At 45.5% G+C, this 27,223-nt stretch overlaps 1 protein-coding gene across 1 annotated transcript; it reads left to right on the forward strand.

Annotated features, from left to right (window-relative positions):
* On the forward strand, positions 1-27,223 carry TMED2 (transmembrane p24 trafficking protein 2). The gene is made up of 4 exons (XM_082273931.1): positions 1-301; positions 9,339-9,531; positions 14,282-14,389; positions 26,530-27,223. Exons 1-4 carry the CDS (start codon positions 122-124, stop codon positions 26,652-26,654), a joined length of 606 nt encoding a protein of 201 aa, XP_082130057.1. The 5' UTR covers positions 1-121; the 3' UTR covers positions 26,655-27,223.

Genomic DNA, 27,223 nt, shown 5'->3' on the forward strand with positions numbered 1-27,223 from the left:
TCATTACGTGGCATTAGCAGCTCGTTCCCCGGCTGCCTGGAGAGGTGACGCCTCTTTCAGACTGAGGCCCAGACTTGGAAACAACACTCCCGGCCTGTGCTCGCTGCCCCCCTGCCTCGCCATGTTCACCATTTCAGAGCTCGTCGCCCTGGTCGCCTTCTTCTCCGCCACCGCCTCAGGTTACTTCGTCAGCATCGACGCTCACGCAGAAGAGTGCTACTACGAGCATGTGACGTCCGGCACCAAGATGGGCCTGATCTTCGAGGTGGCTGAGGGGGGCTTCCTGGACATCGATGTGGAGGTGAGGCTGTGGCTGGTATACGTATGTCTGTATGAACATTTGGGGAGGGGGGTAACCTGCACCCAGTGTTCATTCACCTGTCATCTCTGGTCCTTCCTCTCTAGGTGTTGTATAGGTGTACTGCACATCCAAGTGACATGACTGAGTATTGTATGAGATTGGGGGGCACCTGTCACCCAGTGTAAGCCATCTATGTGTACAATAACAAAACCATACACTATATAATCTATACATTCTCCTTTACATCTACAATCAACGATGTAGTACAAGGCTCTGCCTGATTTCATTCTTGTATAGTGCATTTAGGGGTCCCTTACAATGACCCCCCCCCCCCCTTAAGAAAAAAACATATTTCTAAGGCCCCTTTCACATGATTGAACTGATTGGGTCACCCATTCTCCTCTATAGGGAGGCAGATGTGATCGGACATGTGTCCACTGACACCCGCCTGCCATCTGATCCAACAAGATCACTGAAAACAGACGGATGGTGATCTGTTTGCCATCCGTCCAGCAGGTTGGATCGGATGAGAATAGGCTGTCAGTTTTTGTCCGATCTCCCCATAAAGGAGAGCAGCGCTCTGACAGATCCGTCTCTGCACAGTGACTGGAGACGGAGCTGTCATCTCCCTGCTCAGTGGGGAACAGCGAAGGGTCCATCAAAACTGATCCCCCCCCTTCCCAATGTTAAAAGGGGGAAAAAAAAAGTTGTTCTAACTGATTATAAAGTATTAGAGAAGTTAAGCTTTAACTGCTTCCATACCAGTCGAATTCTGGCATTCCTCTCCTACATATAAATATAATTTTTTTTTTTTTTGCTAGAAAATTACTCAGAACCCCCAAATATAAATCGGTGATCAAAAATGGGCCCGGGCGCACAGCAGAGACTGCAGCACATATAAACCAAAAAAGAGAGCGGCACCCACGGGTCTTGAAAGGTAAATGCACAATGATGGTTTTAATCAATGTTTCCAAGAGGAAGACGAGCTTGTGCCTCATCAATACCTTGATTAAAACTGTCATTGTGCGTTTACCTTTCAAGACCCGCGAGTGCCACTCTCGCTCTTTTCTCTTTTATATATTTATTTTTTTTATTTTTTTTTTGTTTTAGTAGAGACCCTAGGCCTAGGGCAATGATGGCGAACCTTGGCACCCCAGATGTTTTGGAACTACATTTCCCTTGATGCTCATGCACTCTGCAGTGCAGTAGAGCATCATGGGAAATATACTGCAGTGCAGTAGAGCATCATGGGAAATATAGTTCCAAAACATCTGGGGTGCCAAGGTTTGCCATCACTGCCCTAGGGAATAAATTGGCGGTCAATGCAATTTTTTTGTCACATGGAGTTTGTGCAGAAATTTTTCAAACTAGTTATTTTTGGAAAAAAAAACACTTATGAATTAAAAACAAAACAAAACACTAAAGTTAGCCCAATTTTTTTGTATGATGTTACGCCAAGTATATAGATATCTAACATGTCATGCTTTAAAATTGTGCACACTTGTGGAATGGCACCACACCTCAGTACTTAAAATGTTTAATGACATGTCCTCTTTATGGAGAGATGTGGGGTCTATAAGACCCCACATCTCTTCTCTAGGCTGAAAAAACTCCAAAAAATAAAATAAATCGATATCAGGGTTTTCAGCCGAACACACGGCAGTGCTTACAACATCATAACATCGCACCCGGCCTCCAAGGTCCGCTCTATAGTAAACTTCCACCACCAGTGGATGCCTTCTCTGGCTCGCCAATTGCATGGGCGAGCTGGTAGAAGCACTGGAGGGTGGCAGGAAGGGGCTGTTATGATTGTTTTTACTGTGCAGGGAATCGCCGGCTGGAAAAAAATAATCTGAATGATGCCTTTAGCTGCAGATACTCCACTCAAACCTAAGGACGTCCCATACCGGCCTGTCCAAAGATATCCCCCTCTGCTCCTTTATCCAGAGTGGTACAAACAAGTGGGTACTACCCTCACCTGTAATTGGTCACTGCAGCAATGAGCATTGGAAAGGCAATGCATATGAAAAAAACAAAGAAATTTCCAAGTTCAACTTACCGACCAGCCTGTGACCAACCTAGGGTTTGTTGCAGGCTGGTCAGTAAGTTGCACTTGGAAATGTCTTTGTTTTTATCCAGAGTGGGGTTACTCTGGTACTGTATGGGTTACTGACCAGATCACCAGGTGAAAACGGGGAAAAAGCCTAAAAGAAAACTAATCCAGCTGCCACATTTAAGGATCTGTAAGCTGCAATATAGTACATTTCTGGTTTTAGGCTGAATGTATCACTTTAAACACACAACCCTGTCACAAATGTACTGATAATGCATGTACATGCTATTTTTGTACGTTCCCATCATATCCTTTGGGCCAAAAATGCGCTATGCTGCACCAAAGGAAGCACTTGTACCTCTTAACAGCACAATGGCAGGTAAATAAGGAAACCTACTAGTGTGAAGGGGGCCCTAGGGGTTGGTGCTGAGACTCCTGCAGCTGGTACATAGCCCTTGACACTGCTCACTATAGAAGCAGGTAGCACACTATGAGGTTGCCTAAGTATGAGCCTTATTTGCAATAGGCAAATTATTTTTAGGTGTAAGTGTTTCTTACATTCCCTGCCTGATTTACAGGCATTTATATAGCGCTGACTAATTACACAGTGCATTGCATACCATGTTCCTGCCCTTAAGGAGCTTGCAATCTCACATGCATACCAGGGCCAATTAAGCTACCAGCATGTCCTTGGATTACCTGGAAGAAACCCCTGCTAGCACAGGGAGAACATGCAAACTGCATATAGATGGTTTCCTGGCTGAGGTTAAAACCAGGGACCCCTATGCTGCAAGGTATAAATGCTAACCACTAAGCCACTGTACTTATTAGATCTGAGACTTGTACACTGTACTCTTTTCTCTTTGATGGTATTTGGATCGAGTTTTAAGTCTCCAGAAGGAAACCTGTTTTAGAAAGTTAAAGCAGAGTTCCGACCTCAAAATCGAAAAAATCTATTTTGGGCTATCTGCTTGCTGAGGGCAACCTGAAAGAGAAATGGATAGTGCTGATTTTTTTTTTTTGGTCACTTACCTTATTATAGAAGAAAATATACTCACCTTCCTTCCACTTCCTCCCTCTGCGGCCGCGGCCCGCACTGTCACTTCCAGTGTGCGATGATTCCTGGGAGCTGAACGTCATCGCTCCCAGGAATCAATGTGCCTGCACCGGCCCCGCTCGTCCCTTCCGGTGTCGGCGCAGTATTCACTGCTAAACAGCTTCCGGGCATGCCCAGAAGCTGTGCAGGGATGCCGCGCCTGCATCGGAAGTGACGAGCTGGGCCGGTGCAGTGCATTGTCAGTCTCCGACGTCACGGAAGAGGGATGCTACGGCTTCAGCTGCCAACACCGGAGATGGCAGCGCTGGAGAAGAAATTTTCAAGGTAGGTATTTCTTCTTACAGGTAAGTGCGACCTGGGACAGTTCAGAGGCTATCCATTATGGAATGTACTAGCCCTTACTGTCCCGGGGATATTTTTAGCTCAAATTGACCCCTGAGGCCAGAACTCCGCTTTAAGGGGGTGTTTGCTTTCAGATCCCAGTTGCATATTATCAAACATGAGCAAGTTCACAATATCCCCATGACTACTTTTCATCTGCATCTACCCACCTGTGTGTCTATCTCTATATAGTGAATAGGAGTCTGTACTTGGGCAGTAGTTTAATGGGGTGGCTTGCTATGCCTGCCACTGTTCACTCCATTCCATGCTTCTCCTTACAAGACCAATTAAAGAGGTCAGTTCTTTTTGGTGGGTATAATCTTATGTCTCTAGCACATATACATTATCCAAGGGCCGGTTCACACCAGAAATGGCACAGAAATGTGCAGCCTTTTCCTTTCTAATGGGCTGAATCGCAGTGGACCACAACAAAACTTCTGTATGCATTACTTGAAAAAAAAAAACGCAGTGCACCTGAATGCCATCTGCTGCAGGTAAACGTACTGCATTTGCAACATGCATTTGGGGTGTCGTTATCGACACCCACTGCAGATCGCAACTGCAGTGCATTCTGAATGGGATGCAGAAAGCGCAAATTGCATGCAGGTTTCCCGCATCATGTTCTGGTGTGAACAGGTTTAAAATGATTCTGTTATTCTAACAATTCTTGCTTTTAACTTTCTACAGAAGTTGGAATATCTAAAACAAATCATCTCCAATACAGAAACAACAAGCACTTAGTAGTGCTCAGAATCTGATCGGTTTTGGACCATAGTTGGGCATTAATGCCTGGTACACACAATGAGATTATCAGACAAATGATCGTCCGTTTTAGTTTTTTATGCATGCTAATCTCATATCAAAAATGAAAAGTTTACGAAAGTTATGTAAATTCTCATACAACAGAATAAAAATTCAGAAGTGATGCTATATATTTGTATTGTAGATTTGAACGACCACTGTGCTGATTAAACGAAAATTGTACGATCTGTTAGCATTCGAGAATAATGTTCATGCTTGTCCTATCGGATAGATTTGCATGAATTGTCATGATCTGGTCTCGAAAGCGGTGTACTAATCAGATTATCGTACGATCCTTTTGAAAGCAGTATTTTTCATACGATTTTCTGATCGTGTGTACGGGCCATTGGTCTGATAGATTATGGTACAAGTCCTAGATGAACATGAAAGCTGAGAGCATGAAATGTATGTTCGCTTTAGCTTGTTCAGTCAGCTTTTGGTTACCATGCACAGCTGTTCCTGTCTTAGTAACCTTTCCTCTTCGGACCAGTTCACACCACATGCAGTCCAGTGCATTTTTTCTTTCTGCATGGAAAGTGGGTTATATGGTTTCCAACGGCATAGTTCACACCAGTGCAGTCAGTTGGAGGATGTTCCAGAAAAACCTAGAACATGCTGAATTTTTCCTGCATTGGACTATACTGGAACGTGGTTAAACGTACCTGAATGCATCAAAAATGCACCAGTCCCAAATATAGTGGTAAAAAAAAGCACCTGGAATGCATCCGGAAACTTATTGCAAACGCACCGGAATGCGTCAAAAATGCATTGGGAGCGGATCTGGATTGGATTTTTGTGGTGTGGACCAGCCCTTAGTGTGTGTACTGGGTAGCATGGTTAAATAAAATGTGCTATCAATATTCTGAAATTGTTTACTCTATCTAGCATTGCAGAGGTGCTGTGTGAGTATGCAGTTTAGGGTATGTGTACTTGGGTGTCTTTGATCACACTATTCTAATCTGAGTAAATACAGAGGAAAGCCAACTGTGCACTACTGCGAGAACAGATCACCTGTTGCCACTGTAATCAGTCTGAACTGTTAACCTTAGAAATCTGAAAGCATAGCATCATTACACAATGAACTAAAAGCACTATTAATCCCAAAAGCAAACATTTATTATATTGCAGTTTACCCTTTCTTTGATGTGGTGGCTGCATTCATATATTTTTTTTTTTTAGTCTTTTCTTCTATTTTCACTTGGTGGTCCAGCCAGTAAGTCTATTATTTTTCAGCAGAAACATTCTGCTGGGCAGCTTGATCAGTTAAAGCAGGGGTGGGGAACCTTTTTTCTGCCAAGGGCCATTTGGGTATTTATAAAACCATTCGGGGGCCGTACAAAATGATCACCTTAAAAATTAGCCTGTTATATTTGGTCAAACATTTAATTATCTCACCCCTAATGTGATGGCTGCAACTTCTTCTCTTTGGTGAAGTGTGTGATGTTAGCTGGTATTGATGATGTTGCTACTCGCAACAGGTTTTCCAGGTTTGCATCGGTCAGTCTGGAGCGCAGACGACTTTTTTGTGGTGGTAAGTTTTGAAAAGAACTGCTGGCAGGTACTGCTGGTGGGTATAGCTGGCTGGTACTGCTGGTGGGTATAGCTGGCTGGTACTGCTGGTGGGTACAGCTGGCTGGTACTGCTGTGGGTTCTGCTGGCTCAGGCTGGTACTGCTGGCTTGTGCTGTGAGTACTGCTGGATGGTACTGCTGGCTCAGGCTGATACTGCTGTGGGTACTGCTGACTCAGGCTGGTACTGTGCTGTAGGTACTGCTGGCTCAGGCTGGTACTGTGCTGTGGGTACTGCTGTGGGTACTGCTGGCTCAGGCTGGTACTGCTGGCATGTACTGCTGGCTGGTATTGCTGTGGCTACTGCTGGCTGGTACTGTGCTGTAGGTACTGCTGGCTGGTACTGTTGTATGTACTGCTGACTCTGGCTGGTACTGCTGGCTCTGGCTAGTACTGCTGGTTCTGCTGTGGGTACTGCTGGTTCTGGCTGGTACTGCTGTGTGTACTGCTGGCTCTGGCGGGTACTGCTGGCTCTGGCTGGCACTGCTGTGTGTGCTGCTGGCGGGAAATGTGTAGCAGAGCCATGCTGGAGGAAGAGGTGATGTTTTCTGTATTGGTCACAGGCGGAATGGATTTGATATCACTCTGCCTGTGACTCACTCAGACTGACATAACGGAGCAGGAACTATACAGGAAGCATCGGCTCCATTCTGACAGATCAGCTGAGAGACACAGACTCAGCTGCATGGGGGGCCGGACCAGATGACTTCGGGGGCCGCATACGGCCCCCGATCCATAGGTTCCCCACCCCTGAGTTAAAGAGAGGAAACTAACTATTTAACACGGTTAGGGGTGTTTGCAATGATCCGCTTTTATTTTTGTTAAATCTTTATCCCAAAATGGGGAAAAAAAAAGCTGTTTGCTGTAACTGCTTTATAAAGTATTATCTGGAGTTTCAACTAGACATTAGTCAAAAGGCACCTGATCTGTCTTGCTAGGAAGTTGTGGGCTTTGACCAAAGCTGCCTAAGCTCATTCCCCTCTTTAAAGCGGAGTTCCAGCCATTTCACTCACCTGTCCAACGGTCCAGCGATGCGGCCGCCCGAAGCCTCGATCCTCTCCCTCGTCGCCGGCATCACTGCTGTGGGCACCCGGCTGTGACAACGTCTTGATTGGCCAGCAATCTTCTGGGACCTCTGACATGTCCCAGAAGATTGCAGGGAGTGGACGTGGGAGCGGGTACCTGTCAAAACTAGGTACCCGCTCCCCCCCCCCCCCCCAAAAATGACATGCCAAATGTGGCATGTCAGGGGGTTAGAATACCTAAAGCGGAAGTTCCACTTTTGGGTGGAACTCCGCTTCAATCCTCCTTCGGCAAGGTGGGGACATCAGTGTTCCTCCCTCTCTTGCATAGAGGTGCAAGGAAGCCACATGTCCACTCTAAATGTATCATGCTGAACTGTGCTGGCCCCCCCTCGCAGGCACATGTATGTGAGATCATATGGGATGGACAGGAGAGGAGGCCCAGCAGAGATCAGCGTGTACTGCCCTCTGCCTTGCGGACCCCTGTACACTGCCCTCTGCCTTGTGGACCCCTGTACACTGCCCTCTGCCTTGCGGACCCCTGTACACTGCCCTCTGCCTTGCGGACCCCTGTACACTGCCCTCTGCCTTGCGGACCCCTGTACACTGCCCTCTGCCTTGCGGACCCCTGTACACTGCCCTCTGCCTTGCGGACCCCTGTACACTGCCCTCTGCCTTGCGGACCCCTGTACACTGCCCTCTGCCTTGCGGACCCCTGTACACTGCCCTCTGCCTTGCGGACCCCTGTACACTGCCCTCTGCCTTGCGGACCCCTGTACACTGCCCTCTGCCTTGCGGACCCCTGTACACTGCCCTCTGCCTTGCGGACCCCTGTACACTGCCCTCTGCCTTGCGGACCCCTGTACACTGCCCTCTGCCTTGCGGACCCCTGTACACTGCCCTCTGCCTTGCGGACCCCTGTACACTGCCCTCTGCCTTGCGGACCCCTGTACACTGCCCTCTGCCTTGCGGACCCCTGTACACTGTCCTCTGATCTACTGTCTCTACACTGCCCTACTGCCTCTACACTGCTGACCTAACAATCTGCCCTGTTTACCCCTGAACACTGCCATACTGACCCCCCTGTCCTCTGCACTACTTACTCATGACCACTGTATTCTGCCCTACATACTATTGACCCTTGTACTCTACTCTACATACAAATTTCACCTATACACTGCTCTACATATTGCTTACACTGGCCAGAACTCAGAGCAGATGGCCAGGCCAGAACTGAGACCAACCAGGTCTGAAACTAGTCAAACAAGTCAGCATGCAATACCAGTTCTTCTGCCTGCATGATGGACTCCTGCATCAGCCTTGAGGTGACCAATTACTCTCCAGACTTGAACCAATTTGTACATAAGTTAGATTTTTTTTTTTTTTGAGAAACTCGGCATTAACTTCTAAGGTAGGCTTAGTTTGATATTTTTATCTTGACATTCGTTTTATTAGATTTTTCTATGTTTCCTCCATGCCATCCTTACTTTTTATTGTGGGCTAAAGAAAAAAAGGGCACCCCACCCAGTGATTTTTGATCTCGCGCATTTTGTCCAGGTCGTTCTCCACCTCTCAAAGGTTGCCTACTCCTGCACTAGAGGGATTTACCCTTGCTTCCTATCTGGCTGACAACACTTCACTGAACAGGAAGCATGGAAAATTTGCTATCACTAGAGACCTAAAAGTCTGACAGGAGTTTTCGCCTTCCCCCTACTCTACTAAAGAAAACCCCTTATATTGCTGTCTCTGTTGCTGTGGTAGTGTACATTGCAATTTGTTGTGTAAAACGTTGGCAGCAGGACAAGAAGCAAGACTAAATCTCTGTGGCAGAACTCTGGGTAGCAGTAAATACCTGACATGTTCTAACCCTCCCCTACTCTATCCAAACCTAAAAAAAGAAAAATTGTTGTTTTGACAAATGGATTTGTTCACATTGAATGTATTGTGATGGATACGAAAAGGTACTTTCTTCACAAATGTCACCATATCAATATCCAAATATTAAATCACTGAGAGCACATTGCAATGTGAGTATTTATTACAAACAAGTGGAACTTTGCTTTAACTTGAGGATGAAAGGGCTGATTTTGTTTGGGCTGTATAGTGATGTTAATTGCCATATTCCTTTTAACCAGAAAAGTCCTTTTTGTTACAGATCACTGGCCCTGACAATAAAAGTATTTATAAAGGGGACAGGGAATCGAGCGGGAAATACACGTTTGCCGCACACATGGATGGAACATATAAATTTTGCTTCAGCAACAGAATGTCAACAATGACTCCGAAGATAGTGATGTTCACTATAGATATAGGTGAAGCTCCAAAGGGCCAGGACATGGAAACTGAAGGTGAGTGTTCGTTAACTAAACCAATCACAAAGTCTTGTCAGAGTATTTTGCTTGTAAAGACTAAGCATACAGATGAATATAAGAAGGCAAATTTATATTATCATTTATTACCAATTTACCGGCTATGTCACATTTGCTCCAGTAACAAAGAAATGGCCCCTGCCCCCATCTATAACTGGCCTTCACAGCAAGGAGCACATGGAAGGGCAAACGCATGAAAGGCCAAACCAGAGATAATTCCCAGCTCCACTCACCAACTGAATTAAACTGTCCAACAGTGCATTAAAAACAGGGGTTTAGTTAGCCAACATTTGCAAACGTGTGTAAGCTACAAGGCCCCTTCAAGGCACCCTGTATTACTTGCAGTCCTAACCCTTCTACATTTCTGAGAGTCACAGTGGGAGCACATGCATTCTATTGGCTAGATAAGGGGCAGGTGGGCTTGGAGGTAGCCCAAACCTCAAAGGGGCAAGGGCACTGTGGACACCCAGCACATAGCACAATGGCAGCAAAGGTGTCTAATGTCTCCCCCCAAATATTTACACCAGTAACCAAGAAATGGCTCCTGCTCCTATCAATAACCGGCCTTCACAGAAGGAGCACATGGAAGGACAAATGCATGAAAGACAAAACCAGAGAAAATTCCCAGCTCAACTCACCAACCAGTGCATTGCTACAATACATAATTCATAGAAAAACCTGTCTCAGCTCCATCCTTTTTTACCTTCAGGCTTCATTAGGGTTTGGGGACGTGATGTGCACACTTGTTTCAAACTAATTTACTCCTTGACCCTAAAGTTTTTTTGGACAGTCCTAAACCAATATTTACACACAGTATACACTCACCGGTCACTATTAGGTATACCTGTTCAATTGTTAACACAAATTGCTAATCGGCCAATCATGGCAGCAACTTAATGCATTTTGGCATCTAGATGCAATAAAGGAGACTGGCTGAAATTCAAGACCAGCACCAGAAAGAGTAAGAAAGGAATTTAGGTGACTTTGAATGTGGCATGGTTGTTGGTGCCTGACGGCTTGCTTCAAAAACTGCTGGTTGTGTGTGAAAATCTTAGTAGATCATATGTAAACAAATGGTCCGAAAAAAAGAGAAAAAATCCAGTGAGCTGCAGTTGTGTGGATGAAAATTCCTTGTTGAGGTCAGAGACGAATGGGCAGACTGATTTGAGATGATAAACAGTAACTCAAATAACCACTTGATACAACCAAGGTATGCAGAATAAAATCTGAACACACAACACATCGAACCTTGATGCAGGTGGACTACAGCAGCAGAAGACCACACCGGGTACCACTCCTGTCAGCTAAGAACAGGAAACTGAGGCTACAATTTGCACAGGCTCACCAAAATTGGACAATAGATTGGAAAAACGTTGCCTGCTTGGATGAGTCTCGATTTTCAGCTGCGACATTCAGATGGTAGGATCAGAATTTGGCGTAAACATGAAAGCATGGATCCATCCTTGTACCTTGTACATGCCTTGTACCACTGGTTCAAGCTAGTGGTGGTGTAATGATGTGGATATTTTCTTGGCACACTTTGGGCCCCTTAGTACCAATTGAGCATCGTTTAAACGCCACGCTACCCGAGTATTGTTGCTGACCATGTCCATCCCTTTAGGACTACAGTGTTCCCATCTTCTGTTGTCTAGTTCCAGCAGGATAATGCACCATGTCACAAAGCTCGAATCATCGCACTACTGGTTTCTTGAACATGACAATGAGCTCACTGTACTCCAATGGCCTCCACACTCACCAGATCTCAATCCAATAGAACAGCCTTGGGATGTGGTGAAACAGGAGATTTGCATCATGGATGTGCAGCCAAAGAAAATTTTCAACTGCGTGATGCTATCATGTCAATATGGACCAAAATCTCTGAGGAATGTTTCCAACACCTTGTTGAATCTATACTAGGAAGAATTAAGGCAGTTCTGAAGACAAAAGGGGTCCAATCCGGTACTAGCAAGGTGTACATAATAATAATAATAATAATAATGTGTCCGGTGAGTGTATATAATCCAATGAATGAAATATGAAGCTGTGTGCAAAGTCTGGTTAACATCTTATTTTATACGTAGTAGCTGAAGTAGTTTAACATAAAGCGGTCCTAAACCTAAAAGCAAACATTTTATTATATTGCATCCTACCAATTCTTGGATGTGATGGCTGCAATAGTTTTCGTTTTTTTTTTTTTTTTTTTTGGCTTTCTTTGCCTTATTTTACCTGGTGGCTAGTAAGTCTGTTTTTTCAACAGAACTAGCTCTCTTGCAAATTGTATAAGTTAAAGGGATTGGACCAACTATTTAACACTGACAGGGGTGCTTACAATTCGTGCACCGATACCAGCTTTTTAGGAATGAGTAACGATACTTTTCTCAAGTACTTGCCGATACCAATACCTATTTTGCGTCTTTCTCCATAAAGGTGGTAGTTGGACTGGGTTAACAATTGTGCGGTGTGACTTTGTTCAGCTGTTCAGGTGCAAATTGTCAAACTGTGTTAAAATGAAAATCGCACCTAAACCGCGCTGAGAAATGTACCAGACTCTTTGGAAAGAGGAAAAAAAAACGCACTGTGCATATGTGATCCGGCTTCATTGAAAAGGCTGCAGGGTCACATGTCATATGAATCGGTGGTTCAAAACGCATCCAATTTGCATTAATATGTGAACCTAGTTAGTCTGCAGACTTGAAGGTATCTGTTTTAATATTGAAGCTTTTGCAGGAGTACAAGTATTTGTGTAATTGCTTGGTATCCGCACCGATATCGGTATCAGTGCAACACTACTTACAATGATCAGCTTATATTTCTTTTTGTGAGACCTTTTATCCCAAAAGAGGAAAAAAAATTTGCTCCAACAGCCTATAAAACTTGTGAGTTTGGTTTCCATTTGTTAGTGTATCTAAATCTGCTAGCAGATCTAACACTCCCCCTGCCTGCCTCTACATTATCAGTCCTGCTGTTCAAAGGTGACTGCACCTTTAGCCACAGTGTAGGCATCCTACTACAGGAGGTATGTTACTTTCCAGATCGACAGGTGGAAACCGAGGGGGAAAAAAGTATAAAAGAACAAAAAAATTGGTAAGCTGCAAAATTACATTTTTGGGTTTAACACCGCTTTAAAGCACAAGTGTTGCTAAATCAAATCGGCACAAGGAACTTAACTTAACTCAATAGAATGAGTCCCTTGTGCTTATTCCTCCTTTTAGTTGAAATCCTTTTTCTCTGCCCATTATCAGAGGGAGTATTTTTACTAAAGAGGAGGAATTGGCACAAGGGACACATCCTATTGACTGTAAGTTATGTCTCTTGTGCTGATTTTTCTTTTAATTTTAGCTACACTTGGATTTTAGAACATACACAATTCAAATTTTATTCACTTTAGTGGCAAGTGAAACACTATTCGTGATCCACAAGGCATTTCTTAACAGACACATTAGTCTGTCTCTTATATTCTGCATTTATTAGTAACTTTAATTTGTTCTCTTTACAATCCTCTTAGGTGGTCGAGATACTTGGGACGGTAGGTTTTTTTTTTTTTTTGCAGGGTAAAGGTTTTCTGCTGCATTGTGTAAAACGTAGCGTTCTGTCAGGTTTTCTAACATCTACCTGTTTTGGCATGGCAATGATATGGATTAATGCAACATTGGATGATGCAGTTTGGTTACTTACTAACCCTAAAGCCTGTGAAGTGCTGCAGTGTTACAAAATGATGGCATGCAAGTTGTGTGTTCTCAGATTTTAATTGAAAAATAATACTCAAAATTTACAGCTGAGTTGATTGTCTTTGCATGTATTTTCTATCGGGGGTATTACTTTCTGTAGAGTGCTGGCTTGAAAACATCAAGTGTTCACACTACAGAAATTTCTACTTCCGGTAGAGGGTTCATACTGAAAGCAACAAAAGTGAAATTGAAATTTTAGCTTTGTAAGCTAAGTCCACCTTGTACTCCACATATTGTTATGGAAAATTCCACTGGGGGAAGTGGGATGGTGAAAGGTTAAAGCTGCACAGCTAGTGTAGAACAGTGATGATCTACTTTCTAGAACCCCCAAGAGCTGGCAGGATACTAAACCTGTAAGCTTATGCCCCTCCAATTTATACTGCTTAGTGGTACACATGGGGTCTAGTTATCAAAATATGTTGCTGTGTGAATTTCTCAGCATTTGCAAAGAGGTTGCAAACAATTCCCATAATGTTTGTAAGTTGTGTGAAATGCTTTTTCTATGTATTTCTTCTGATCTTTGGCACCATCTAGTGGCCATAATGTGGTATTTCCCTAAAACACCACTGTCCAGGAAATACACGTACCACATTATGGCTGCTAAATGAAGCTGACAGTCCTACTAGGAAATGCATAGAAAATGAAATTTCACAAATATTACAGGGATTTTGTGCGACATTTAGCAAATGCTGGGACATTCGCACAGATTATTTACCCCTAAATGTACTGTAAACTTGACCAGTATTGCCTACATCTTTTACACTTTGTAAAAATAGATTTTTGAAGTTTGGCTTGTGGGTTTTGTGAAAAAATGTGCTACGTTCCCTCTATATTTATTTTTTCCTGTGAGGTGGATTCTAACTACAGCTATGAATTATTGCATAAAATATGGATCTATTTACTGTACTGGGACATTTTGATGTTGTTTGGAAAGATTGAAATATATACGTTTTTTGTCTGACTTTTCACTGTGAAATCAATGTTTAATCATTTTCATACAGCCCATCAGAACAAGCTGGAAGAGATGATCAATGAACTTGCAGTGGCCATGACAGCTGTAAAGCATGAGCAAGAGTACATGGAAGTGCGGGAAAGAATACACAGAGCGAGTGAGTTATATTAAAGATTATGCGGTCTTTAGAATAAATACATACACATTTCACAAAATTCATACATACACAAGTAATTAAGAATACTGATTTTTGAAATGACTCAAACATGGATGTTGAGGATTAGAGTTAGAACATCTTTGTAGATTAAGCTAATAAAATACATATAACATTACTAATCATTTAAAAATGAATAAAAAAATAAAATATTTTATGTTGGAGTGCAATAATTTACACGCATGCGCGTTTAAATGCATGTTTACGCACAGATAACGAAGAAGAATTTTACGTGTGTACACACACATGCACTTTTACGCAAGGTCTTTACCTCATTCAGAACCATTTTAATGCATTGTTTTTATTGTTGCTGCTTAGCTAAAACTAGAAATCAGAACAACCAAACGCCCATTTGTAGAAAAGGGACTACATTTCAGATTTAGATTTCCAATAGATTTGGAACTAAATCGCAGTATACACATTTTTGTCAAAGAATGAACTAGCTTTAACGTTTTTTAAGTACACAACTTCCTTAGTTTTTCTGGTACGTTTCACTAAATTAGTGACTAAAATAAATTAATTTTTGTTTATGGCTCTGTATTTTTGCGGTTTTACTGATCGTTACGCAGATGTGTGCATTGTTCCATAGGCAATGCATCTATATTCAGATCAACCAATCCTACAACCAAAAAGGTTTTCTTTTTTTCCCATACGCTTGTGTGCAAGAGGCAATAGTGTCGAGGTTTTAGTAGTATAGGTTTTTTTTTTCTTTCCATTTTTATAAGGAATTTAAACACCAGCCTCAAGACTCATAGAGGAGGGGGCAGTTGGTCTGAGATTTTGCTTGCAGACCTAAAATAAAAAATGTTGAAGCGTTTGGGAAAACTGTCTAATCTAAATTTCTCTAGCGCTCATTGACAGACGTAGTCCTCGGTGATACACCACCTTCGGGTTATGTTGCCTCCACAGGAGCAGGACTAGACAGGAAATTAAAAAGCTCTGGCCACACCCTAGGGGCAGTCCCAGAGGGTATATCCTCTCTCTCTCTGCCTCAGCAAATCAGTTATTTTCTGTCTAGTTAGGAGTAAGGACCTAGATACCTTGCTGGGATCTTAAGGTCCTGGCAAGAATTTTTTTCTTAAAGGATTTTTTAGACAGCTTTTTTTCTCCAGTGTTCCTGTGAGATCTTCAAGCAAGAAAGCTGAACTGGGCGACGGGCTGGATGTTGAGATCCGGTGGTCACCCCAGTTCAGCCTACGAGCGCGTGCAGGCCATAGCTCCGCGCTGGGTCGGCCGCGACAAAGTCCCATTAAAAGGACTGAACCCGCGAGTTAAACGTCTCGCTGAAACGCCAAAGACCATGAGTCACGGCGTCCGTATCGGTCGACAGCCCTCCCGCCCCGGTGGAGAGGGGTACTGTCAGGAGTTGGTGCCCGCCTGGTTCCGGTATGGTGAGTAGTATGTTCCCCCTTTTTCCCTGACGGGTTTTGTGGTGAACGCGGGCCCCTCTCTGTATGGTAAGAAAGAGTCCTTTCTATCCTATAACATGTCACAAATCCTCCTACTTTGAGTGTGATTTTATGTGTGCAAAAGCCAGGAGGCTTGGTTTGGGAGCTAACAATCTATTGTATACATGTTTAAAAGATGTAATCTGTGGCATTCTGGGAATCTTATGGGTTAAGTATAAGCTACCTACCAGTCAGAAGCCACGGACATGTAGACTGCCTTCCAAATCAGATCTCCAGCTATTAGCAGGCCTCCCGAACGGCCATGCGGTCCGCCAGGGCCGGTACCGCCAACCACGCCAGATCCCCATGCAGAGAGAGTGTTGTGTGCCCTGCAGCACACCGCTATTCAGTATAGGCCGCCGCCATTTTTTTTGCTGGATCGCACGAGCCGCCATTTTGGCGTAGCCTCGTGTCTCCAGCATGGGGGCGGCCATGTTTGAGGTGATCCTACACCTCGTGGAGCTTGGGGGAGGCGCCGGAAGGCGTGCAGAGGGGCGGAGCCGCCTCCTTTCTTCCTGGGCAGCCAGCCAAAAGACTTCCTGTTTGTCAAGACAGCGCTGTAAGCTGTTGCAGTTTAACTCTGAGCATCAAGTGGTGAGCCTGGGGGTCTATCTCTCTCTCTCTCTCGATCGATAGGGATCCCTAGCAGGTAACACTAAGGGGTTTTTTGTGGCGCTGGGGGTCAGAAAAAAAAAAAAAAAAAAAAAAAAGTTTTTTTTTCTTTACTTTTGAATTATATTATCCAGGAAGTAACTGGAGTTATTATGGACCCTGCCACACATATTCCCCCACCTGTTTCCCTCGAGGGGGCCTCGGGACCCGCCGGTGCACAGAGTATAGAGTCATTTACAGCAATTTTGGAGTCTATGGTGGCTCAGGTGGAGGCGGCCTGTCAGGGACGGGGGTCAAGGAAGCGACCCCCGCCTACCCCTATACTATCTGACACCTCTGACTCAGATTCAGAGATGGTCACGGCAGTTGCAGGTTCCTCTGCAAGGGCTGTTATCCCAGGTAAAGCCCCCTCAGACAGTGAGGAGGACGCTTCTTCTCTTGCTATAATTCAGGAAGAAGCATTGGTGGACGCACTAGTTGTGGCAGTACAAGAAACCTTAAAACTTGAGGCTTTACCGGCAGAGGCAACTGAAACAGAGAGGCCTTTTGGGACTAATAAGCCCATCAAGACGGCGAAGGCTTTTCCTGTACCTAAATGTTTTGGTAATCAGATTAAAGGAGAATGGGAGCATTCTAAAGGTACCTTTACTATTTCCAAGCGTATTGCTAGACGCTATCCGTTTGAGGAATCCATCATTAAGAAATGGACGGTACCACCAGTCGTGGATCCGCCTATTTCCAGGCTGAATAAAGCCACGGTTATTCCAGTGGAGGACACTTCGTCCTTTAAGGATCCGGTGGATCGAAAGATAGAAGCAGAGTCCCGCACTATCTTTTCTCTGATAGGGTCAGCATTTAGACCAGTAATTGTTATTGGTCTAGTTTCCCAGACACTTACGGAATGGGCGAAAATGGTACGCCAAGATCTTAGGGGAAAAGATATTCCCCAGGAGACATCTGATTTGATGGAACAGATCATACAAGGGCTACGGTTTATCTGTGACGCAGCCTTGGACACTACTCCCTTGTTAGGGCATGCATCTAAGTTAGCAGTGATCCTCAGACGTGTGCTGTGGTTAAAATGCTGGTCAGCTGACCTAGGTTCCAAAAAGACCTTGACAAATCTCCCCTTTCAGGGGAATTGTCTATTTGGGGCCACCCTAGATGAAATCGTTAAGGATGCCACTGGGGGCAAGAGCACTTTTTTGCCACAGGCTGCAAAAGCTAAGGGACCTCGCAACAAGCGAGGACCTTTCTTTACCGCCCATAAAGGGCGCCCGGCTGGTACTCCCGGGAAAGGCAAGACTCCTCCAGGAGGGTTCAAGAAGGGCTGGTCGGACAAGCAGAGGACCAACCCAGCCAAACCCGAAGTAAAGGAGTACACAGCCTGAAGGTGCGCCCCCACCCGGTTTCAGGGTGGGGGGACGTTTTCACCGGTATTCAGGACATTAGATCGAGCATCAACCACTACTACCGGTGCGATTCTTCCCTTCCAACATTTAAGTACCACAGGAAGCGGTAGTTACCGTTCCCTGAATAGATCTTTTCCTTTACCTTTTCCTAAGATTAGTCCCGATACCTCACAGGAATCGGATCTGATTGACCAGATAGGCCAAGTAGCCTCTAGTCGGGTGACTTCGGTCCCTGAGGTTCAACCAGAAAAGATCACCTTTCCTGATAACTATCAGGTATCTGATAAATGTGTGGAAACAGAAAACGACCAGACTTTCTCGGATGGTCGGGGCCAGATAGCTCTAGGGACGCCTGGTTCAGATCCAATCAGCGCCAGTGGTCCTAGAAATTCTAGGCTGGCCTCCTCAAGCCGGCCTGGCCGACTTGGACATGTTAGTCGCAGACGTTCCGTGGGAACTTCGTCTCAGGGAGTGTCTGTGGTCTCAAGGACCAATTTACCTTCGTGCTTTACAGTCGCTGGTTTTAATGGCCTGGCCATTGAGACCCAAGTACTGAAGGACAGAGGTTTGTCTACTTCAGTCATTCCTACCCTTATTAAAGCAAGGAAAGCGACTTCCAGCAAAGTCTATTATCACACATGGAAGACTTATATTGCGTGGTGCGAATCTTTAGGATTTCCTCCACGTACCTATTCGGTGTCTCGAATATTGGCCTTTTTGCAACAAGGGGTTGAGCAGAAGCTAGCCTTGAGCACCATCAAGGGTCAAGTTTCAGCATTAGCAATCTTCTTTCAGAAACCTTTAGCTACCAAATCCTTGGTGCGGAATTTCATCCAGGGGGTGCGGCACCTGGCTCCTCCAGTCCGCGCGCCTTTACCGCCCTGGGATCTTAATTTGGTTTTGTCGGTTCTACAGAAACCTCCCTTTGAAAACATCAGGGAGATTCCCTTGCTTACTTTATCCCAGAAGGTGGTCTTCTTGGTGGCTATTACTTCTGCTCGCAGGGTGTCAGAACTGGCTGCATTATCATGCCAGTCCCCATACCTAGTGATTCATAGGGATAAGGTAGTACTTCATCCTAAGCCATCTTTTCTTCCTAAGGTGGTTTCAGATTTTCATCTGAATGAAGATATTGTACTACCTTCCTTGTGTCCTCAGCCCAAGCATCATCGGGAACATGCGTTGCATTCCTTAGATGTGGTTCGGGCAATCAGGGTATACCTGAAAGCTACGGAATCATTCCGTAAGACGGATTCACTTTTTGTGATCACGGATGGCCCCAGAAAGGGTTTGCCTGCATCTGCCGCGACCATTGCCAAATGGATTAGACAAACGGTGGTACAGGCTTATTCTATTAAGGGTCAGTCCTCCGTTCCCTGTTAGGGCGCACTCCACTCGAGCGCTCAGTACTTCCTGGGCCTTTCGCCATCAGGCGTCAGTGGTCCAGGTATGTAAGGCGGCCACTTGGTCGTCGGTACATACCTTTACAAAATTCTATAAAATTGATGTGACGGCATCGGCGGATGCCTCATTTGGCCGCAAGGTTTTGCAGGCCGCAATTTGAGGAGACCGGTGGTCTACCTCGAGGGTTTTTTTCTGTTTGTAAAAAAAAAAATAAAAAAAAAGAAAAATTTTTTTTCTCTTTTGTTGAGTCTCATCATTAAGGATGAGCATTGTAAACTTCTAGTTGGCACCGGTTGGGCCTTCTAGATTGGGATTTAATTTCATTTTCCCACCCCTCAGTTGTGATACTGCTCTGGGACGTCCCGAAGGTGGTGTATCACCGAGGACTACGTCTGTCAATGAGCGCTAGAGAAAAATGGATTTTTGTAAAATCTTACCATAAAATCCTTTTCTCTTAGCTCATTGACAGACGTAGTCCCCGCCCCTCTGTTTTTTTGAGTTGGGTTGGGTTAAAATCTCTAAAGACTGCTTTTTCACATAACTGATTTGCTGAGGCAGAGAGAGAGAGGATATACCCTCTGGGACTGCCCCTAGGGTGTGGCCAGAGCTTTTTAATTTCCTGTCTAGTCCTGCTCCTGTGGAGGCAACATAACCCGAAGGTGGTGTATCACCGAGGACTACGTCTGTCAATGAGCTAAGAGAAAAGGATTTTACGGTAAGATTTTACAAAAATCCATTTTTTGTAAGATACTGCACCAGTGATATATTTAGAGCTGTTGATTTTACTAGATTATAGTGTTCTTAGGACCTTTTCATTGCAAAGTGCTTATTTCTGCCTTCTATTTAACCATATCTGAGTTAATGATCTCTTTTGAATCAAGTAAAGCTGAGAATTTATTAAAGGATATGTTCACCTTTGTTCTGCCTGTATTTAGGGTGTAACATGTTCCAGCTCCTGTGTCCTGTCATCCCCTGATCCCATCTCCCTGTGACAATGGGAGGGGGATCTTCGCCCCACATCCACTGTCAGAATTTTAAAAGCGTACGTTCTGTGAATGAATGAACTAAAAGTACCATTGTCCGCTCACACTGCCACTTCATTCAGATTTCCGTGAATAATTGAACTACATCTATCGTCTGCCTCCATGGCCAACAGCTTGTAGTTCTCAATGAATTGTAAAGGCACTGGTGAGTGCTCTTGTTGTCTATTGATCTGATCTGCCTGCCTGTATCCGAGGTATGGGCAGACAGTGCACTGAGGGTCTAAAGGATCCAGGCATTGCAATCTGCTAATCCCTGGTGCAATGCCTTACAGGTTGCAGAGTTAAAACTAAATAAATGCAAAAATATGTGTGTTTTTCTCTTTTGTTCATTGATGGACATGGCTCCAGAATCTTATTGACCATTTGTTTATACTGCCCCCTACAGAAGTAGGACACTAGGCAGGAAAAAGCTTTACTACACCTATGGGGCAGTCCCAGGGGGTACTATAGGCATTCAGTTTTTTTTTTTTCCTGCCTAGTCAGAAGTAAGGACCTAGTTCCTTGCTGGGATCTCGGGTCCTAGCATTTTTAGCATGGTTTTTTTTTTTTTTCTCTCTGAGAACTACAATCGACTGCTGGACTGGGTGACGGACTGGATATTCTAGATCTTTATGGTCTCCCCAGTCCAGCGAGCGAGCGTGCCCGACCTCCGCTCTGAGCTAAGTTGGTCGCGACATAGCCCCACTGGCCAGGGATTGGCCGGCGAGTTAAACGTCTCGTGAGGACGCATAGACCTTGTCATGACCTGAGTCGCAGCGTGTCTCTGGCATGCAGAACCCCCATGCCGATGGTGCGGTGGTCATGGTATGGTAAGTGTCCCCCCCCCCCCTCCACTGGTGGCCTTTTTGGGTGGACGTGGGCCCCTCCCTGGGATGGTTGGACCCACAGGTACCCTTCCTTTCCACATAGCATCCCCCCTCTTTTTTGGGGTCCCCCTGTGGACACTCCCCTATTCCCCACACCTAGCTTCCCCCCCCCCCCCAGGGGTGGCAATGCATGTAATGTCTGTGTGGGGCTGTTGAGCGGGCAATGAGGGCAGGCAGAGGGGGTGCCGCCGGCTGTGGTTTTTGGGGGGTATGGTCCTGGTGAGGGCTCCTGCCAGGGCCCCTCCTTACTGCCCATTCATTTCTGGGTGTCCCAGGAGCCGTGTGTAGCCGCCATTTTGTCGTGGACCACCGCTGTCTATCGGCCGCCATGTTTGTGTAGTCCGGCAGCCATTTTCTTTCCTATTGAGCTAAGCGGCGGCCATGTTTTTGTAGCCTAAGGGGCAGTGATTCGGTTGTGAATTTATAGTGTTCTTTCCTGAACTTTCTCTATGATTGCTGCAGTGTGTTCAGCTTGGTGTTCTGCTCTGTATCTGAGTCGGTTGGTGGTGAGTTCCTGTGGGTGCAAAACGGCCTCCCTCTTTCTGCTATAGCAGCAACTTGGTGAGCTGGGACTTGTGATGCTGTTTGTGCACCAGTGGGGTTTTTAGCAGTATTTTTTCCTTTTGTTACTGGTCCCCGGGTTAACCCATGGAGTCCCTGGAGCATGTTTCACCACCTGACCCCCCCTCTCAGAGGCTGCGGGGCCCTCTGGGTCCCTGTCCACTTTGTCTGCTATGACGCCGGTCCTGGAGTCATTAGTGTCCAAGGTAGATATGGTCCTAAAAAACAGGACGGACAAAAAGTGTCCCCTGCCTTGCTCTGTCTCCTCAGATTCCGAGGTCTATGTGGCTGCCGCCAATGCGAGTCTCCCTACTGGGTCTGCGTCCATACACCCTGAGTGCTCTGAAAGTGAGGATAATTCCTCTTCCACTACGACCACGCATGAAAAGGCGCTAGTGGATGCACTGATTGTGTCAGTGCGGGAAACTTTAAAACTGGAGGGCGCAGCTGCTGCTGCTTCAGAGACGCCGGTACATTTTAGTACCTACAGATCCTCAAAGGTGGCAAAGGTTTTCCCCTTTCCCGCCTATTTTGACAAAATTGTCATGAGTCAGTGGAGTTTCCCTAAACGCTCTGTCGGGGTGCCTAAGCTTAAGGTATCTTTTGAAGAGTCCCTGTTAAAAAAAAAAAAAAAAAAAAAAACTAACTGTACTGCCTGTGGTGGATTCTCAGGTTTCCAGGTTAAATAAAGCCACCGATTCCCAAGTGGAGGTCTTTTTTAAAGACCCTTTTGACAAAGCTGAATCCCTGGTCTAACACCTTTTTTACCATGGCCTGTTCTATCCTTAGACCGGTGTTTACCATAAATTTGGTTTCCCAGACCTTAACGGAATGGGCAAAGCTTTTGCGCCAGGATTTGGAAGGGAAACGGATTCCCCCTAATTTCGCAGAGATGGTGAACCAGTTGGTCCAGGGGTTGCAGTTCATCTGTGAGGATGCGGCTCCCTTAGTCTGCAGGGTATTTGTAACAGCGGTGATCCTATGGAGCATGATATGGCTAAAATACTGGTCTGCGGACCAGGCTTCCAAGAAGGTCCTGCCTAATCTCCCTTTTAGGAGATCGCCTGTTCGGAACTTCCATGGATGAGATCATTAAGGGTCCTACAGGGGGGAGGAGTGCTCTACTCCCACAGACTACCAAGAGCAAGGAGTCTCGTCGCAAACGTGGCCCTTTCTTCTTGGCTCAAAGGAGCCCCTTCGTTTTCCGGATCTCAGGGCATGTGATCATCAAACCATTTTGAACCCCCTCAGAAGGTTCTAAGAGGCCGTGGCCTGGTAAGCGGAGGGGGGGGGGTCCCTCCAGACCCACAGACAAGCCCTCTTCGGCCTGAAGGGGTCGCCCTCACCCGCATCTGGGTTGGGGGGATGTCTTTGCTTTTTTTCTGGACCCGTGGAACTCCTTGATTCAAGAGGAATGGGTCCACGGGATAATTCAGTCTGGTTACAAGATCAAGTTTCTTTCCTTCCAAACTGCGTTTGTCCCCAGATCGCCTGTGAGGTCTCATTGGGGTGGTGCAAAATCTGCTCTTAAAAGGAGTCATTGTACCGGTTCCAGAATCGGAACGCCTTCAAGGGTTTTATTCAAACCCATTTACTGTTTCCAGGAAGGAAGGCAAAGTTTGCCCAGTCCTGGACCCCAAGTCCTTGAACCGCTTTGCATGGCTACAAAAATTCCAGATGGAATCAATTTGCACGGTAGTGGCATCCCTTCGTCAAGGGGATCCTCTGGCCTCTATCGATATCAAGAACGCTTACCTTCCTTCATATCCCAATAAATGTTGGGCATCCATTTTTTTTTTTTTTTCCTTTGCTTTGCCATGGGTGAAGGAGCATTATCAATTCGTGGTATTACCTTTTGGTCTTGCCTCGTCTCCTCGGGTGTTCACAAAAGTGACCCCAGTGTTAGCATTGTTGCGACTGCCAGGATTTGGGGTGCTGAGGTACCTCGACGATCTTCTACAAGCAGCCTCTGACTGCTCTATAGGAGAACCTGTACATCACTGTGCGGACTCTGAAGTTCGGGTGAATTCTGAATTTTCAGAAGTCTGCTCTGGTTCCATCCACCAAGTTGGACTATCTTGGTCTGACTCTGGACTCAGCCTCAGCCAGGGTGTTTCTTCCGCTGGACAAGTTCCAGAAGCTGCAGGATGATGTTCGACTTCTGTTGTCCAGCAGTCGGTCATCCCCCTGGACTTGCATGCGGGTGCTGGGCCTGATGGTGTCTAACTTTTTGAGGTAGTTCTATTTGCACAGTTCCACACGAGACCTCTGCAGAGAGATTCTTGCCAAGTGGGGCAAGAATCCAGTCTCTGGACGATCTAATCCTGTTGAGCCAGGGTACAAGTGTCCCTGATTTGGTGGCTTAGCTCTCCGGAACTTCGACAGGGAAAGTCCTTCCTTCCCCTGTACTGGAAGGTGATCACCACGGATGCCAGTCTGTATGGGTGGGGAGGTGTTTTGGGCATGAACTGTGCTCAGGGGGTTTGAACTCTGGAGGAGCTCAGGCTACCGATCAATGTACTGGAACTTCGGGCGAATAGACTTTGGCCCATTGGACGGTTCGCCTTCAAGGGTGTCCGGATTCAATCAGACAATGCCAAGGCTGTGGCATATGTCAATCATCAAGGGGGGCACAAAAAGTGTCCTAGCGGTTCGGGAAGTAGCAGGTATTCTAAGGTGGGCGGAACGATTGTTCCAGCTCTCTTTGCTGCGCATATTCCAGGGGTGGAAAATTGGCAAGCGGATTATCTCAGTGGACAGGCCTTGGACTAAGGATAATAGTCTCTTCATCCAGGGGTGTTCATCAGCTGTGTCTCCGGTGGGTAACTACGGAGGTGGATCTGTTGGCCTCTCGTATCAAAGGGAAGGTGCAGGGATTCGTGGCAAGGTGGACTGGTGGCTCCTTGGGGGCAATACTGTCTGATATACTCCTTTCCCTCTCTCTCTACTTCTGCCGAAGACTTCTGTGAAGGATCAAGGCAGAAGGAATTCCGGTCATCCTTGTGGCCCCAGACTGGCCTCACCGGTCTTGGTACGCTGACCTGGTACGATGTCCCTTGGCGACTCTCTCTCAGGGAAGATTTGTTGGCCCAAGGGCCAATCTTCCATCCTGCTTTTACAGTCGCTGGCTCTAATGGCTTTGCTGTTTAAAGCCAGGTGCTGAAGGATAGGGGGTTGTCTGACTCAGTGATTCCCACGCTGTTAAAAATCCACCTCTGGTAAGATTTACCATCACGTCTGGAAGTCGTACATTGCGTGGAGTCTCTGGGGGTTTCTCCCCGTTCCTTTTCGTTGGCTCAGGTTTTTGCTTTCCTCCAAAGAGCTGTGGAGCAGGGCCTGGCCTTGGGTACCATCAAGGACCAGGTTTCAGCCTTGGCAATTTTCTTTCAACTTCCTTTGGCTACGCACTTCTTGGTTCGCACCTTTGTTCAAGTGGTTGGCCACTTGGCTCCGCCTGTGCGGTCTCCGTTGCCTCCGTGGGACCTCAGTTTGGTATTGTCAGTTCAGAAACCGCCTTTTGAGAATATTCACGAGATTCCTCTGCTTAAATTGTCCCGGAAGGTAGCCTTCTTGGTGGCGATTACTTCTGCACGCAAGGTGTCCGAGCTGTCAGCTTTGTCTTGTCCAACTTTATTTGGTGGTCCACAGAGATAAAGTGATGTTTCGCCCTTGTCAGTCGTTCCTTCCTAGTGTTGTCTCTGGTCTCCATCTGAATGAAGACATTGTGTTGCCTTCCCTGTCTTAAGCCTAAACATTCTAAGGAGATTGCTTTGCATTCTCTGGATGTGGTTTGGGCGATTAGAGTGTACCTGGCGGCAACCGACTCATTTGGGAAATCGGACTCTCACTTTTTATCCTTACGGATGGACCTCTCAAAGGGTTGGCAGCGTCTACTGCGACCATTTCCAGATGGATCAGACAGACGGTAGTGGAGGCATATTCAATCAAGGGTCAGGTTCCTCCTTTCCCTGTTAAGGTGCATTCTACGTGGGAGCTCGGTGCCTCTTAGGCCTTACGCCATCAGGCGTCAGTGATGCATTGTTTGCAAGGCGGCCACCTGGTCGTCTGTGCACACTTTCACAAAATTTTACAAAAGTAGATGTGTTGGCATCTACGGATGCTGCTTTTTACTGCTGCGTTTTTTCCCCACCCCTCATGTTTGACACTGCTTTGGGATGTCCCAATTGTCAAGATTCTGGAGCGGTCCGTTGATGAACAAAAGAGAAAATTGGATTTTTTGTCTTACCGTAAAATCCTTTTCTCTGATGTTCATTGATGGACACAGCACCCACCCCTCTATTGAGTTGGGTTATTTTTTTTTCTTCTGACACTGCATGCAACACAACTAAATGCCTATAGCAGGAAGTAGAGGAGTATACCCCCTGGCACTGCCCCATAGGCATGGTAAAGCTTTTTCCTGCCTAGTGCCCTACTCCTGTAGGGAGCAGCATAACCAGTGGTGAAGAAGATTCTAGGGGTTGTGTCCGTCAATGAACATGAGCAAAAAGGATTTTTAAGGTAAGCAACATTTTTTTTTTTTTTTTTTTTTTTTTTTAAGTTTAGAACCACTTTAGGGTGAAAGAAATGGTACTGAACATTGATAGGACCTTATCATTCCCAGCATTCACATTTTACTAGAGTCCTAATGTAGAGTTGTTAATTTTATACAGTAGTCCTTCATGCAGACATAATTAACTTAACCTTTCACTTTTTTTCTCTTTTCTTTTCCCCCAACAGTTAATGACAACACGAACAGCAGAGTGGTGCTCTGGTCATTTTTTGAAGCCCTTGTACTGGTAGCTATGACACTTGGACAGATCTATTACCTGAAGAGATTTTTTGAAGTCCGGCGAGTGGTTTAAGCAGCTATTTTGTGGGAAATTTTTTGTCCTAGCTGATGATCCCAAACATTTTTATTTTTGATCCCAAACTTTGTCCTAACTGATAATACCAAACTTTTGTTTTATTTTTGTTTTCCCTTCCTGTCATCTTGGTCAGAACAACTTCAGAAATTAGTTTTGCTATGTTTGCTATGGAAATGCTCATTGTAGCACAAATAAGACACCATGCTGCATATGTTACCTTCAGGAAAGGTCCCCAAGAAATCAAAAGCAAAATAACATTTTTGGAAAGATCCCAGAGCACTCTGTGTTGTGGTACCGTCCGGATTGGAAGTACATCTAGTTACATTTGTGTTTCTTTACACTTTACTTTTGCAATGATGATGTCTTGTTTTTATGAAGACTGCGAACCAAAGTGGTTCATTATTAAGATGGCTGTGAATAAGCCACACAGGTTTTACCTGCAATAGTTGTATCCAGCAAATGAAATCCTCTTTGATCTTTACGATAAATTTGCCGCCTCCTGTGCATTGCATTGTCTTGTCTTTTCTAATTCATTACCTAATACGTTCTGCCTACAGGAAAGTCTT

Source organism: Pelophylax lessonae, assembly GCF_965119305.1.
Source record: "Pelophylax lessonae genome assembly, chromosome: 1".
NCBI lineage: Eukaryota > Metazoa > Chordata > Amphibia > Anura > Ranidae > Pelophylax > Pelophylax lessonae.

Bases quoted from the DNA above. Each gene is read 5' to 3' on its own strand.
- TMED2 (XM_082273931.1), top strand. From the start codon at position 122: ATGTTCACCATTTCAGAGCTCGTCGCCCTGGTCGCCTTCTTCTCCGCC. The intron at 302-9,338 runs GTGAGGCTGTGG...TTTTTGTTACAG, and splicing joins TCCTGGACATCGATGTGGAG to ATCACTGGCCCTGACAATAA. The intron at 14,390-26,529 runs GTGAGTTATATT...TTCCCCCAACAG, and splicing joins GGAAAGAATACACAGAGCGA to TTAATGACAACACGAACAGC.